This window comes from Drosophila obscura, unplaced genomic scaffold (assembly GCF_018151105.1).
Source record: "Drosophila obscura isolate BZ-5 IFL unplaced genomic scaffold, ASM1815110v1 contig_165, whole genome shotgun sequence".
NCBI classification, from domain to species: Eukaryota; Metazoa; Arthropoda; class Insecta; order Diptera; family Drosophilidae; genus Drosophila; species Drosophila obscura.
Genome location: NW_024542752.1, coordinates 2,088,444 through 2,103,577, shown reverse-complemented (window position 1 = coordinate 2,103,577; position 15,134 = coordinate 2,088,444). Strand labels below are relative to the sequence as shown.

General features: G+C 44.4%; 1 protein-coding gene across 4 annotated transcripts in view; it reads left to right on the top strand.

Moving 5' to 3' along the window:
• LOC111066363 overlaps positions 1–15,134 on the top strand; it is an 85,785-nt gene that overhangs the window by 21,198 nt on the left and 49,453 nt on the right. Inside the window, exon 1 of one of the 4 annotated variants that reach the window (XM_041591910.1) lies at positions 8,946–9,214. The exons of the other annotated variants lie outside the window; for them this stretch is intronic. Within the exon in view, the coding sequence (XP_041447844.1) occupies positions 9,006–9,214 (209 nt within the window). The 5' untranslated portion in view covers positions 8,946–9,005. Of the gene's footprint in view, positions 1–8,945; positions 9,215–15,134 lie in introns of those variants that run through there. 4 annotated transcript variants of the gene reach the window in all.

Below are 15,134 nucleotides of genomic sequence, written 5' to 3'. Positions count from 1 at the left end.
TGAGTAATTTGCGAATTTTTATCACACATTTTTCTGTATACACCCTGCCGCACGAGGGGTATGACGGGTATGCCACATAATCAGCCTGGTACTCAGCTACCAGCTGACGGATCTTGTAGGACATTCATAGGCCCGGGACTCGTAATTCCTGCCACGATTTTGGGCACCAGCTCGTGCACAGTCCGCTGGCTATTGTTTCTGTGTGCTGCGGGATGCTTTGTGTGGTTAATTTTATTACCGCCATAGTTACATTGTTAACGGTCTCTCCCTGCCGCCCTCTCTCTGTCCTCTCTCTTCTTTATTATTTTTTGGTTTTTACGAACCATCATCCACTTACATACCGAATTTCATGAATTTTTGTGGTCAGATTCTTTGCCCTCCCGCCTGCCCGCTCGCCTGCCTGCCTGCCTACCATAGTGTGCTTTCTAATACCAAACGTTGCTCCATTTTAATGCAAACATAAAATGTTAATTACCGTTAAGTTAATAATAATGGAAGCTGAATACGTAACCGGTAACCGCTGGCTGCTGCTCGTGTGTATTTGTGTCTGACGGGCAACGCGATAATCGCATTACACTCTTACACTCGCAACATTATCATACTATTCAGAAAAATCCATTTTCTGTATTTTCTGTACGGGTACGAATACTCTCGGCTTTATGCTCGTATTTTACGCAACTATTGCGCATCCCACCCAACCCATCGCCCTCTCCCGCCACAGTACAGTACAGTACAGTACAGTGAAACGTTGTTGGCTGTCAAGGGTATTTTGCCAGAATTTCTTAATCTGCACAGAAGTTGCAATAATCCTCTTCCATCCATTACCTCACCACACACCGAAAATGCTGCTGAAAATCGTACGCCCGGCCATGAGTGAGTATTTTGTGGCTGTTTGTTCGCTACAGACATATATGTATGTATGTACATATATTTTTAATTTCGTATCGATAGAGCCAGCGATGTGAGTTCCCTTTAAATAATAATGCATGTTGAATGGCATTGAATAATCGGGCGCTTTCGGGCGTAGTCTTTAATGCCTCATCGGTTTTATTTTGCTGCGTGCTGGACGACCCTCTTCTGTCTGTCTGAATTAGTTTGTTTGTTTGTTTTTTTTTGCTATTTTGTGCTGACCCTTTAATTATCTTCCTTTGCCACTCAAACGTACATATGCACCCATCCGAACTTATTTGCTGGGAGTGTGTGTGTGTGCATATCCGGTATCACTCGGGGGGAACCCAAACTCTGCGCATTCATCATACGCCCTGTGGGCGAGAGCAAAGCAAATAATGCAGAGCATAAGTGCGGTGAGCGTTAATTGGAATTTAAATCAAAAGATAAACTAATTTGGCACCCAACATGCCACCTAGCCTCCTGGCATTCTGTCCCTGTCGCTGTACCTACCCTCCCCACCCCCCTAAGTTGTCACTGAAATTGAGGCACAATTTAAGGCGCGTAAATTATGCATGCAACAAGAAGGGGGGCATAAACTACCGCTGGTGAAGTTTTAGTTGAAGGTGTAGATATAAAAAGAGGTGGGGAACTACAATGCCACTTCATGTGTGTGTGTGTGGGATTTGGGTCATAGGAACAAAATCAATAGCGTGGCCTGCTTGAAGGGACGTAGGGCGGTGGTTAAGGCACAACAACTAGAGCTGCTCTGCGCCAAAGCCCAGGCAAATTGCTTTGGCCACTCAGGTGAACTCTAGCAGGAAGGGGCCTTTCATTTATAAACAGCTTAAGTTATTTTTCAAATCAATTTTCACTGAAATGAGACAAGTGACTGAAGACTTAATGGAATTGCTTGCTTCTTGTGTCCTGTCTGTGGCTGTGTGTCTGTGTGTCTGTGGCATGCCCAGTGGGAACTGTTCGGCTGCATTTTGTAGTTTAAATTCGAAAGTCTGTATCCCTCGAAATACATCCTGGTCCACGACTGTGCCGTGGGCATAAGTTAATTCGTTTGGCAGAGCGGACCCTTGGACCGACCCTAATCGCCTGAACGCCTGAGGCCAAAAAGGAAGTAGCCAAGGAAAGAACAAAATACAAACACAAAATACATGAAATGAAATCAACGCGGCTCAAAAAGGAGAAGGAGAGGGATACGGAGAGGGATAGGGAGTTCGTTTTGGCCTTTTCGATTACTCTCTGCTGTGGAGCCACACACTCAGAGGGAAGAGGAAATACTCTCCAGCAGAATACCTTGCCACGCGTTGGGTTCTCATCTGCTTGCAGCTGTAGTCTCTGCGATTGGTGCAGGGTATCCAACACTGCGGACTGCCTGCTAGAGCCATCCTGTTGGCTGTTGCTTTTAACCGTTTTTGGTTTAACGCAAACAAAACAAAACGCAAAGCAAACACACTACCCACCCCCACAGCCCCCCACAGCCCACAGCACAGCTACACTACGAGTATGTGTACGGAAAAAGGGAAAGCAACGCGAAGAGTGGGCTGGATGCCACGGTCTCTGTGTGGTGTAGGCACACGCATTTGTATGTAAATATAAAAAAGTTCAAAGCACATACACTTAACGTGCTCAAACACGCACTAGTACACACACACACACACACATGCAGAGCGAGGGAATATTAGGAGAGAGAGAGAAAGATGGTAGATGGATTGGCTCACATGGCGGCTACTTGATGTTGCTTCTGGTGCCACAGATTTTTTGTACGCGCGCTAAGCGTTAGCTAAGCTGCTGCTGGGTAACCACAGACTGAGCGGCATGTGGCATGTGGCATGTGGCATGAGGCACGTGCCGCTGCATTCGAAGCGTGACCATCTGAAGTGCAAATTGGATTTCCATCGATATTTTTTGGCGAATCTATTCACATAGTGCTCTGCTCTGCTCTGCCTCTTCTTTTATTCCCTTTATTTTTGACGACTAGTTGCCTGCTTTTCTATTTTTCTGTATTTTATGGGCTCTCTCCACTACATCCAACGGCTACTCTTGTTGCTTGTTGGTGCTGGTTTTTTGTTTGATTTTTATTGCTATGATTTAATGCCTTTAATTGACTTTTCGGAGGAATAACATCTAAAGTTTTGCCAAATCGGTTTGCTGCTTTATGTAATATATTGGGGATTATTTTCCAAATTACAAATTTGATCTGTATTTATTTGTATTCTCATTTTCACTTTGGCATAAGTTCAGTTTGTGCATTCGTCGTCTCTCTGCTGCTACAGATTATATTTTAAGTATTTGCGTGCGAGTGTGTGTGTGTGTATGTGTGTGTATGTGTGTGTGAGGTTACCTGAAGTATTTGTTTGGTATTTAGTGGGCACTTCCGGCATTGAAACCCAGTTGAGTACGTCTAATTGCAAACCACAACACAAGTTAGTCAGACAACTTTGTCGTTGTCGGCTCAAAGCTGTTGCTAAGTTGTTGCCACAGTCATTTCCACTTAGACTCCACAGTCTCCAGTCCCCACTTCCAATCTCACTGGCACTGGCACTGCCACAACACACTCCACTCCACTCCATGCCTCGCCACGCCGCGCCACTCCTCTTCCTGTGCCAACCAGTGACAGTGGAAACTTCCAAGTGAAATGCCTTAAGTCAGCTAAACAGAGACAGACAGAATGCCACTGCCTCCACCCAGACACACGGACACGAAGACAGACATATAGAGAGACAGAGACGGAGACGGGGACGGAGACGGGGACACATATTCGCACACATTTCGAGGGCCTGTGTACACAGCTGCGGCTCATTTGATCGCTGGGCTTGGCCAATTGGCGGTGGAGAGGACTTTGTGGCCAAATATTTGCCAAAATGTTTGCTAATTTGACTGGAGCTGCTTCTGGCACCGTGCCCTGGCCAGTCCCAACATGCCATGCCATGCCATGCCAAGCCACGCGTGTCCCTGCCTGTCTGTGTGTGTCTGCCTCGATGTGTCCCTGACGAAAAGTTGCCAAGCTAAGTTGGGCAAAGAAGCCGCCCCCCAAGTCTTGGACTTGCTGTTTCTTTGCATCGACATAATTAAAAGCGGAAGGAAACCCGTGGCTGGAGGAAGGAGTGCAGGCTTCAGTTGGGCACGAAACTGTTGCCTACTTATGCGGGCCCGACACTTCAATAAATATAAATCCATCCGCACATACAGCCCCGCCCCAAATGGCCAACTTTCAATGCCAACATCTGAGTGGATTGCAGGTGGATGGTCGGCTGGGCGCAGATTCGATATTGAAAAGTCCTGCATAGCCTCATGAGAGGCCTTAAAGGAAAGGAAGTCCCATCATCAGTCGCAAAATAAATGAATTTAATCGAATTATTTTTGTGTTTTTGCCAGCCAAGAAATTGCATTCCCAATTGCTTCGAGCACAGATTGGATGCCACAGATCTGATGGGCGCGTAGCCCCCAAATAAGTGCCTCGCAAGGAGCCATCATCTGCACCTCAAATATGCCCAAAGTGCTGGCCAACTTTTGGCCAGGCTCAAGACTACATTTAGCCACTTGAAGGGGCTGGTGCCTGGGCATTCCGGCTGGAACTTCCCCAGAATCAATAAGTCATAGAAAGTGCTTGGGTCTGCTTGAAGCTGCCTGGACCTGGAGTTTGGTTCCGGTTCGGGTTCGGGTTCGGTTTGGGTTCGAGTTTGGGTTCAAGTTCAAGTGTGAAAAAGTTTCGGTTTCATTTGGCAGCTCTTCAGACTCATTTTGGCACATAAACCGGCAAACGAGTCTTAAAACGAGTGTGTGTGTACGACGGAGCATGCGAGCGAATGCCTCGAGTGCATAAATTGCTATTTAATGAGGGTGTCTGTGTATGGGTATGGGTATTCGTGCGTTTGAGCCCATGTGCTGCATAAACATACATATACAAGTTGGACTCCATTACTGGAAATATTTCGCATGTCAGCCCCGAAGACTTTGAGCCTGGCTAACAAGTTCGTTTCATTTTCCAGGGCGGCTGACATTTTGAGTTATTAATAAACAAAGTGTCACACGCACACTAATGCAACAACACCCATACACACACACACACACACACATACACACTGAGTATATGTATGTGCACACATGTCCATCCATATATGTACATACGAGTATATCCATATTTACTTTGGTAATTCATTTGCATAGCCAAAGAAATTGAATTTTTGTTTCTTTCTGCGCCTCTCTGTTCTCACACACACACACTCTACTCTCTCTTTTTCACTCTCTCTCTCTCTCTCTATTTGTCTCTATTTATTGGCCTTTTTTCTCTTGCTCTATGGTTCTCTTTCAGTCCATTTTCGCACGTTAATTTGAGTTGAGCCACACGCAAGTCGCTTGTACAAATTTATTGCACAGCGTACTAATCCCATTGGAGATGTCTCTGAAATAATAACATTTTGCCCATTATCCAATGAGATTGTTTCTGGCAGATCGCTAGAAAAGGCTCACAGCAAGTTCATTCCTAGAAGTTCAGCAGAGTTTTTGATAAAATCGAAGGCATGGCATAAATTTCTTTTGCGTTACCCCATTCGAGGAGCATCCTTCTGATTGAAATGTTATTTTCTAGTCGCGAATTGAGGGATGGGCAGAGCCACAGAAATGGTGGCACTTGATATTAGGAATGGAACTCGTACCAGATGGGGATTTTGCGTAGCAGAAGAGACAGAAAGATTTGGGGCACAATTCGCTCCGCAATTGTGTTGTCTCAGTGGCTGTGGCTGTCGCTGCCGCTGCTGCTGATGATGATGATGGCTGGCAGCTCTCTGCCAATTTTACGGCACGAGTAAATCCCCCAAAAGCCGCACCACTCTCTCTGTGGCTGGCCGGCCGTCCCGAGGCACAGAACTCATTAAATTACAATAAATGGAATATGCCAAACACACAAGTCGAGAACGACTACCGAGTCCACACCGGAAACGTGCGCCAGAACGAGTGCGAGTGCGAGTGCGAGCCCCCGGAGCCCCATGAAGATGCGGACACACAAATAAATGAAAAATTGAAAACTTAACAGCCAAAAAAGGCCGCGGGGCTGTGCTGGACATACGTACTGTCCTGTGTGTATGTGTGCAAATATTTCATTTATTTGAACATTACCATGATATGAATATATTAATTAAATATTTAGCCCGTTGGTGTCTTTTGATGCCCGTGCAGGGGCTTTGTAGGAACCAATGCTGGATATCGGCAAGAGTATCACTAGCTTCGACTTCCCTTCTCGGTTGTCACGAGTCTCAACACTTGTTTGTCTTATTTTGTATTGCTTCAATTCTTTGTGGCGCTGTAAAACAGATTTCCCCATCGGGTTTATTACTTTTTCTACCATGGAAGGGCAGATGAACTCCACGGGGGGGAGTTTTCTCAGCTGCAAAAATATTTCATTGCCATTTCATGCAAAATATTTAATTAAATGTCAAATATAAATTTAATAAATATAACAAAAACGAAGAATTTCTCCTGGACACTGCAAATTCAATATTGTCACCAAAAATATTTCTTGCATTGCATATGAACAATTTAATTGACAAGTGAAAATCAATCTGATGAAAGCTCAAAGCGGACAAAGGCTGCTGACACTTTTCCATAACTTAATTTGCTTCAAAATTTACTTCAAAACAGAAATCAAAATGCAAACAAGCTGACGAAAAGTTGTGTATTCCTGTAGTCTAGATAATAAATAATTACTATTGCCTCGTAGCATCTGTTAAGTCAATATCTCTGTTGATTTTCTCGAACCATAATTGGAACTATGATGCTTTGAATTCGTTTAAAATAATTGTATAAAATAAACACTTTCAATTAGAAACCACCTGCATGACAAACTGCAGAAGAGTTTTGCGGATTTGCTCAAGTTTTGAATTGAAGATTCAAACCAACTGAAAGAGATTGCGGGGCAAATGGGTCTATGTTTTGCATCGATATAAATGGTCTAAAAAATGCGCAAATTATTCATAGCAAATGATTCGTTCGCACGATTAAATATTCTCCAATGAAATTATGCAACAAAAATGATTTTGTAATATATGTATTATACGTTGAAGCACACTGTATATTTGCTGTATATTTTAAATGTAGAAACAACATTTAACAAAGTGTAGCATAAATTCCCACCTAAAAGCGATAGCTGGCTGGCAAAATAGCCAACCGAAACGAAACTCTGGCTCGTATAGCCCGATGACATATCAAAGGGCACATCCTATCGCAACCGCCAACCACTACTACCCACTGCAATGCCAACCCATGCCCCCACCCCCGTTCGGCCACAGCTGCATGCCACATAAAGAGAAAGAATTAACGCAAAAAAACAAAATAAAACAAAAAGTTGCCTGCCGCCTGCCTTGCTGGCTTTCGGTCCAACTGTGTCAATATCCGTGCGTGTAAAAAGCAACAAAATCATCATTTAACATTTGTGTGCACAGCGACACGAGCACAAAAGCTCAGCTGGAAAAAAACTTTCATTTTACGAGGCATTAAAAAAAGGGACATCAAAATTACATAAAAAAGAATACAGCCCCAGGGAGCAGAGGCTGGTTGTGTGTTCGGCGTAGAAAACTGCATCCACAGATATAACAACGGCAAAGCGAGATGATAACGATGATAATGATGATGATGATGCTGCCCCCAAAATATACACAAAATATACATACACAGAATTGCCTGGGGCCAATGAAGGCAATAAAAACTCGGGCCCACCCCAGGCAGAACTCCAAAATCAAATGAAATGCTCAGCCACACAAAGGGGTGAAAAAGGAACACATAAACAGCCGCATAGAGACTATATATATATCGTATATACATCGATATGTAACCTAAGATGTTGCCTGAATATGCACAAAAAATAATCCATAATTAGCTAGAGCTGAAATCGATTTTGATTGGTTTGCAAATCTCATTCTCATATGAAAATATTGAAAGTAAAATTATTAGATATTTGCGATTCGATTCGATTCGCCAACTGGTTCGCAGATTTACGGATATTAGGGGTTTCGAAACTGCTGCTAAATTGATATCTGTTGACCCCATGAAAGTTACTCAATCAGGAGAGGGAAAAAACAAACTCAGGGCTGCGCTGCCATAAGTCGTATATATTTTTGTATAATTTTCTTTGCAAGTATAATTAATTTGTTCGATTTAAAAAAAAAAAAAAACTAAAACGGAATGTTTCAGTATCATAAATGTGCTAAAAATTGTGTGACAAAGTCCTGGTGAAATCTGGAGCCCATTGGTAATCGTAATCGTAATTTAAATATTCCCCACCCCCATAACAAATCTCAATGTTTAAATGTTAAATTGGGAACCAAAATTTGTACAAAACAAAAGTCTCTGGTGAACTCTGGAGCCCATTGGCCAATCAAAAATAATCTCAATCTCTTTGACTATTTTTTCAATCGGCTCAGCAATTATTTTTAAGCCTGCTAAATTCGTGTTTGTGCAAGAATATTTAGTTCTGTAGGCTAATAAAAACCTATACCCACATATAAATATTTATTTGTGTTCAATGTGCCAAAATTCGTGCAACAAAAAAGTCTCTGGTGAATGCTGGAGCCCATTGGTAGTGGTTTTTGTGTTTTTTTTCCCCAATTTGTTGACAAGAATGCTTGGAATGTTGTCACCTTTTAAATGCATTAATATAAGTCGTTTCCAATTCGTCTGCAACTCGTCTATGGAGATATACATAACTGTAGAACTCATTGGATAACGAGCTTATTGTTTTTCCGCAACTATCCCGCCACTATGTTTTTTTCTCTGTGGCTCCTGCTTCTGCTGCCGCCGTTAATGGTGTTTCATTGCCTCGGACAATGCGACATTCAACATGCAACAACGGCGGCACGAATGACGGCAACAGGAGGAGCACCAATTGTAACAAAACTAGATTGCGCCGCCTCACAGACTGTATCGAGCTATTGCCCATCGGCTCTAGTCTTAACTGTAGAAATCCTGTGTGCAGACCATCAGCAGCATCCATAGCAGCAGGAGCAGGAGGTGGAGGTGGAGGAGGTGGAGGAGGTGGAGGAGAACGAGAAGAGACACCGACAACATCGAGCTCAGGTTCAGCAGCAGGACAACGGCATCTTGAACCATTAATGCTGGGCGCACCTATGTGGACCATCGCACAAATGGAGGGGGCCGCTGCCATGGACAGTCTGTATCGCTCCAGGAGCTTTAATAGTGAGGAATGTCTGCTGGACCTGGAGACCGGGGAGGAGTTGGATATAGAAGCGCACCAGCAGCAGCAGCAGGAGCAGCAGGAGCAGGAGCAGCAGAGGGCAAGGGAACTGGGACAGGAGCACAGGTAGTTGTTGGTTCATTAAATACGAGTACACAAAGAATCAAAGAAACAGCAAATACAACACCAAAACACACATAAACCACACAACAAGAGATACTGAAAGAGATGCTGAAACAGGCCCTGCCCTGCTGTGTACGACTGCTCGTAAAGCTGCGACCAGGCCACTCGGGCGTATACTTAATGTGCTGTTAAACAGCGAGGCGAGGATGAACAGCAGCCACAGCAATAGTCGTAACAGCACACACACACACATAAGCAATAAGAAGACAGCCACAGCGACGATACGAGACAGCAGAAAGCAGGAGCTGAGAGCTACGACCCGTGCACAGATCAATCGCTTTCACCCTACATACTCATCGTATCCGATCCAAGTTATCCGATATGCAATTTCTAACGTACTTACGCACTCATTGGCTATCCCCAAAGCAGCTCTCAAGCAGCTGCAAAGGAGATGACGCTTCGATCATCTTGGAAGTTGTAAGGAATATTTATAAGGGCGGTGCTGCTGGTGCTGCTGGTGCTGCTGGTGCTGATCAAGACTACATACACATACACCCATTTACATATATAAGTACCACTTGCACACATCCATATATATATATATATATAGACTCTGTAGGAGTCTATCAATTATGCTCGAAATACTCACTGCAATGGAGTAACGAGCTACTAATGCTGCCACTTAGAATGATTAATTTTGTGTAATGTTGAGCTCTATTATATCCATTATGCATACATACACACATACACACATACTCGTATGTATCGTATGTATCTGTGTACATATTTACATCTCTAGCTTTTTCCAGCTGAAGGGTCTCGTCTCTCCGCTTTCTTGGCCAGCTCAAGGGTGCCGGTGACTTAATTCAAGTTAAACTCGAAATCCACTCGCCAAATCAGCTCACATAAATCAAGGGCCACAGTGTGGGTGGAGGGTCGTGGCTGTGGTCTCATTAGCTTGCCACTTGTTGCAAGCTCAGAGTGAAACAACAATGCGCACTTAATATCAATGAGACAATGTGTCAAGCAAAAAGTCAAAGTTCACATAGCAGATGGCAGTGGGAGTGGAAGTGGGAGTGGAAATGGGAGTGGCAATGGAGCAATACTTGAGCACGCGATTTACCTTCTGAGGCTGCTGCTGCAGCATCATCCTCAGAGAGGGGTCCTAAGCCCACACAAATTTGGCCAGCGAAGCAGAACGCTAGATTGAAGCCTCAAATGAGCCATAAGTGGATTAGGTAACCACAAGTAGCGCCAGCCCGCCACATTGGTGCGGGGAGTTGGGGGGTTGCCCTTAAGCCGGGCTAATTGCCCGTGAAATTTCAATTGCTATTTTCTTGAATTTGGAATTTGTATTCGCTTTGGCTCCTGTCACTGCACTCTGCGTGGGGGGCTCGAGGCTTGCGTTGAAAAGTTCAGGCTTCACGTTGCATGTGGCAGTGCATTCCACGGACGTACGAACTGGCAGGCAGCTGGAATTGGACTGACTCTCGGAGTAATACATCCTACAAGTCAGCTTGTCAGCCTGCCTGCCTGCTAAGTGGCAGGACAAGTTGGATCCGTGTTTAATCCGATTCCCCACTGGACAGCTTTAAATTATCAGAAAGCAACTGAACCTTAGAGCATTATTGCAGTAATACCCGTACGTGGGATTTACTTGAGAAGTTTAACGAGCATCCGACATATCTGATATCTGCAGCTAGCAGCCCAGTCGATAATTTGTATTTTGAGTGACTGTCAGAGCAGAGCGGGAGGCATGGGGGGCAGACAGGCAGGCCTGTGGCTTATCGAAATGCTCATAGTGAAGCCACATATGACAGACACTCATGTGGGGCATTCAGCCGCAGCTATTTGGTTGCTGTTGCCCATTAATCACTGAGCAATGCCACCGAAATTAATTAATTGAGACAGAGGAGCAGGAGCAGGAACAGGAACAGGAGCGATAGAGGGGCTAGACGGGGGCTGTAGCCGGGTGATTGCAGCTGAATAATATATATTTAAAGCACACGAGTGGCCAGCTAGCTGATTGACAAGCAAATCAATCAAATTAGCCCAGAGAATTTCAGTCGCATTCATCTCCATTTCCATCTCCATGTCCAACTCATTCAGTCCACTTCAATGCAATTAAATATGAAGAAAAGTACTGGGGGGTCATGGCCATGACGGTCAGATGACTGTCAACACTTGCCTCCCATTTAACTGGCAACAGGCAGGCAATTACCTGGAGGACACAGGAATCAGCAGGACATGGCCTTGGCTTGGCTCCTGTTGACATTGTTTTCATTGGATTTGCACACCCCCATCACAAATGCTGCATTGATTTCCGCATTATCCTTGATGCACAACCTATGGTTAAGTCCCTGAGCTGTTAATTGGCTTACAATCACATCATCATGCAGGCAGGCAGGCGGGCAGGGGCCAGAGGAGCAGGCGACGGTGCCCGACCACAGGTGGACAGTGACTAACGGGCTAAAAGGTTTTCCACGTTGTCCATTTGCAGCAATCCAGTTCAGCCTTCTGTCGGGGCTAATCGATTGCATCGACCTTGACAAGCGGCATGGCCACAGGCTTCAGCCGGATGCACTGATGACATTTTATTGCATTTACATCTCCTCCCCCCATACAAGTAACTAAGCAAGTCTGCTAACAGCCTCCAGCTCTGGTTAATAAATAACAATAACACACTCCATTGCCATCTCCTTTATTGTACTTGTAGGCTGTCCTGCCTGCCACTTGCGATCCCCTTTCCTCGGCGGCTAAATGGCGGATAATTCAACTGCCATTTAAATCAGCTCAAAAAAATACGAGCACGAGTAGAGGGGGGTGGTACGAGTGGGAAAGGCTTGCAATAAATTGCAGTTGACAGCTCCTTTGTGCGAGTAATTTGTAGTTCTCAAAAGCCTGCCTCAAAGTATGATTTCTGGTTTGTGTAATTGAAAGACGTTGCATAAAAGCTGAAGCTCAGGCAGCGGTCAAGGCGTCCCTCAGTTTCTCTTTCTCTTTTCCTTTCTTTTATTTTCTTTTCTTTTCTGTTGTTGCTTGTTTGCCATTTACCCATCGAAGCGAGAACAACGCCAATTCATCCGTGGCAGAGGCTGCTGCCGCATCGCAGCAATTTGTGGGCTGCTTTGAAACGGCAAAGTCTCGGGACTTACCAGCCGTTCATCAACTGACGAACTTTAGTTCGGAGCATTTCGAACACAGCAACAACATTTCAATGTAATTAAAACTTGCCTCTACATCCACTCCCAGGATCTGTGTCCGGCTCTGACTCTGGCTCTGACTTTTACTTTTTTACTTTTACTTTTACGCACTGTGCGGGTAATTTTGTATCGGTACGGATGCACTTAATCCGCAATGGAGAACTAAAACAAACACAAAGGGAAACATAAAGAGCGACTCTCTCCTTGTAATGAGGCAGCAAATTAAATTGCAGTTTTTTTTTTTACCTGCGGCCACCCAGCGCGCTATTTCTTTCGATGATATTATCCTAGATTTGGGTGCCGAGGCGTGACTATTTAAAAAAGGGGAAAAATGATCCGGCGCCCAAGGATGGAGGCTGCATGTCCGCCTCCAGCCACGAGTAAGCCGTAAACGGAAACTTTCCCAGCGGCTCACAGATCACAGCTCACAGCTCACAGTTTGTAGTTTGCAGTTCCAAGGTACGCAGCTACCAGCTACCAGCTAACAGAACAAACCATGCTCGCAAATTACATTTTAATTATGCCCATTCCCGGGGCCAGGGGATCGCTGCTCCTTTGAGTTGTCCCATGTAGCTGTGTGCACTCTTTCCTTTTGTCTTTGCCTCTTGCCTCTGGCCGCTGGACAAACAAAAGTTTTGCCCTTCAAGCAAAAATTCGTACTTGCATGCCAGCGTCAGAGTCGGAGTCAGAGTCGGAATATAATTGCAACCACAGTGGGATCGCCTCTGCCAGTTCCACATAAATTTAAAATCCCTTGCAAAAGTTATAAGAGAAGGGACAGGAAAGGCAAGGACTGCCAGCCAATTAATTATTTGCAATTGACAATTTTGCGGCGACATCGAAACAAATGACCAAAAGGGTGGGACACCCAACGCCACCCCACAACCAGCAACCACAAAAGCAAAAGCAAAACTTTTCTATAAATCTACCATTCGGCGGTTTTGGCGGTGTGGCGGCATCTGTTCGGTTTGTTTGGTTTGTTCGGTGTGCGGAGTTTTGCCCGGATCTAAATGCATGGACCATCATTTCTCAACGCAAGTGTCGCCAGCACACATGCACGAATGATTTGTCAAAAGCACAATCTGGAGCACAACACTGAGCGAAACAATTTTCCCTTTTCCTCACACTGTTTTTAGATTTTTTTTATGCTGGCCATATTGGGGGAGGGGACCAAGCTTTTGACCCTTATTGAAATGAACTTAAAGCAAGGAGACCACGAGGACACCTTCAAGGCTCAGAACGTAGCACTGCTAAGCATAGAAAATAGCAAATAATAAATAACAAATAATAATAATAATAATAGTTTTAAGGGATGATTGTCTAGAGATGTATGTGCGTATCAATCGTTTATTCAATCAAATTATTACCTGTCTTGCATTACCTGTAGCACAGTTTCACTTAATTATTTAATTCAATTGCACGATTCACGAGTCCGAGCAGGATATGTGAGAGCACAAACCACCTTTAAAGGAACTCCCAAATAAGTAAAACCATTGCATTGCCATAGAGTAAATTCGAACAGATACTAGCATTTATTTAGTAATTTATTTATTTATATATAAAGCTAGCTTATAGTATATTAGCTATGAACTATGAACTAACTAGGTGTGCGTAATGAGCAATAGCTGCTTAGGCCTGCAGCTTGCTAGCTTTACATAGTTGCTTAGCTAACTAGTTGCTAAAGTAAGTTGTGTTTTGTATTTCCAACTAGAACTTAATCCTTTCCCACAGTTTTGTCATCTTAGAGAACATTTTGAAAGCATTTCCTTTGTATTTTATTCACATTTAATAGCCATTTCATTGGATATGTTGGACACATTTTACATGTTTGCCCAATGTACCGAGTAATTCGATTTTTGTGTATTTTTAATTAATTTAATTTTTAAGCTTTAGAGCATTAGAACTACTTACCGCAGTATCTGCTAATAGTGCCCCCCATTTCGCCTTCGGAATGTTCTTAAGTAATGAGAGGCTAAAAGCACATCCCTTTGGCAGGCAAATTTCCATGGAAACTTTGCTGAAATTGAATTTACACCATTTCGATGGCAAATCATCAAAATGAAACTAATTAACACAATTAGGCCAAAGAGCTCTGGAACTTAATTGGAACTGGCAGCGCCCAGTTCTTGGTGCATTTGTCACAGACCACTGTCCCTTCTGCAGCCCACCCCAGCCCAGCCCACCCAGGTACTGTCGCTTTTGGCAGGCATTTTAATTGAACATTTCTTGGGCTGGCATTTACGAGTATTTGCAAAGTCCGCTTCATAAGTGGCCAACAAGGACAGGAGGCACACGCAAGAGTCGGGCTCTGCCACCGGTTTTGTGGCATTGACTATGACTATGCAACATCTGCTGCTAATTGCCCAAGCAAACTGTGTGCCAACGGCAGATGGGGCTGGCAAAGCGAAACCCGCTCAAAACGATCGCCTGTAGTACACCATGCAATTATCTGTGTAACTTTTGTGTGAGTGTGTGTGTGTGTGGCAGTGAGGCAGTCGAAAGTCGGCAATGGCTGTTTACAATTTCCAATTCCATGTCTGTCTGTCTGCCAGCCTGTCTGTCTGTCCCTGTCTGCCTGTCCCTGACGGAAATCAATGAATGAGTGGTGCGGACATGTATGCAAAACCGAACAATGCCATGCCACACCGATTCCAATCGCATCGCACTGAATGGGATGCCCCATCCTCCGCTGCCCCTCCCTCCATTGGAGACGGCCATTA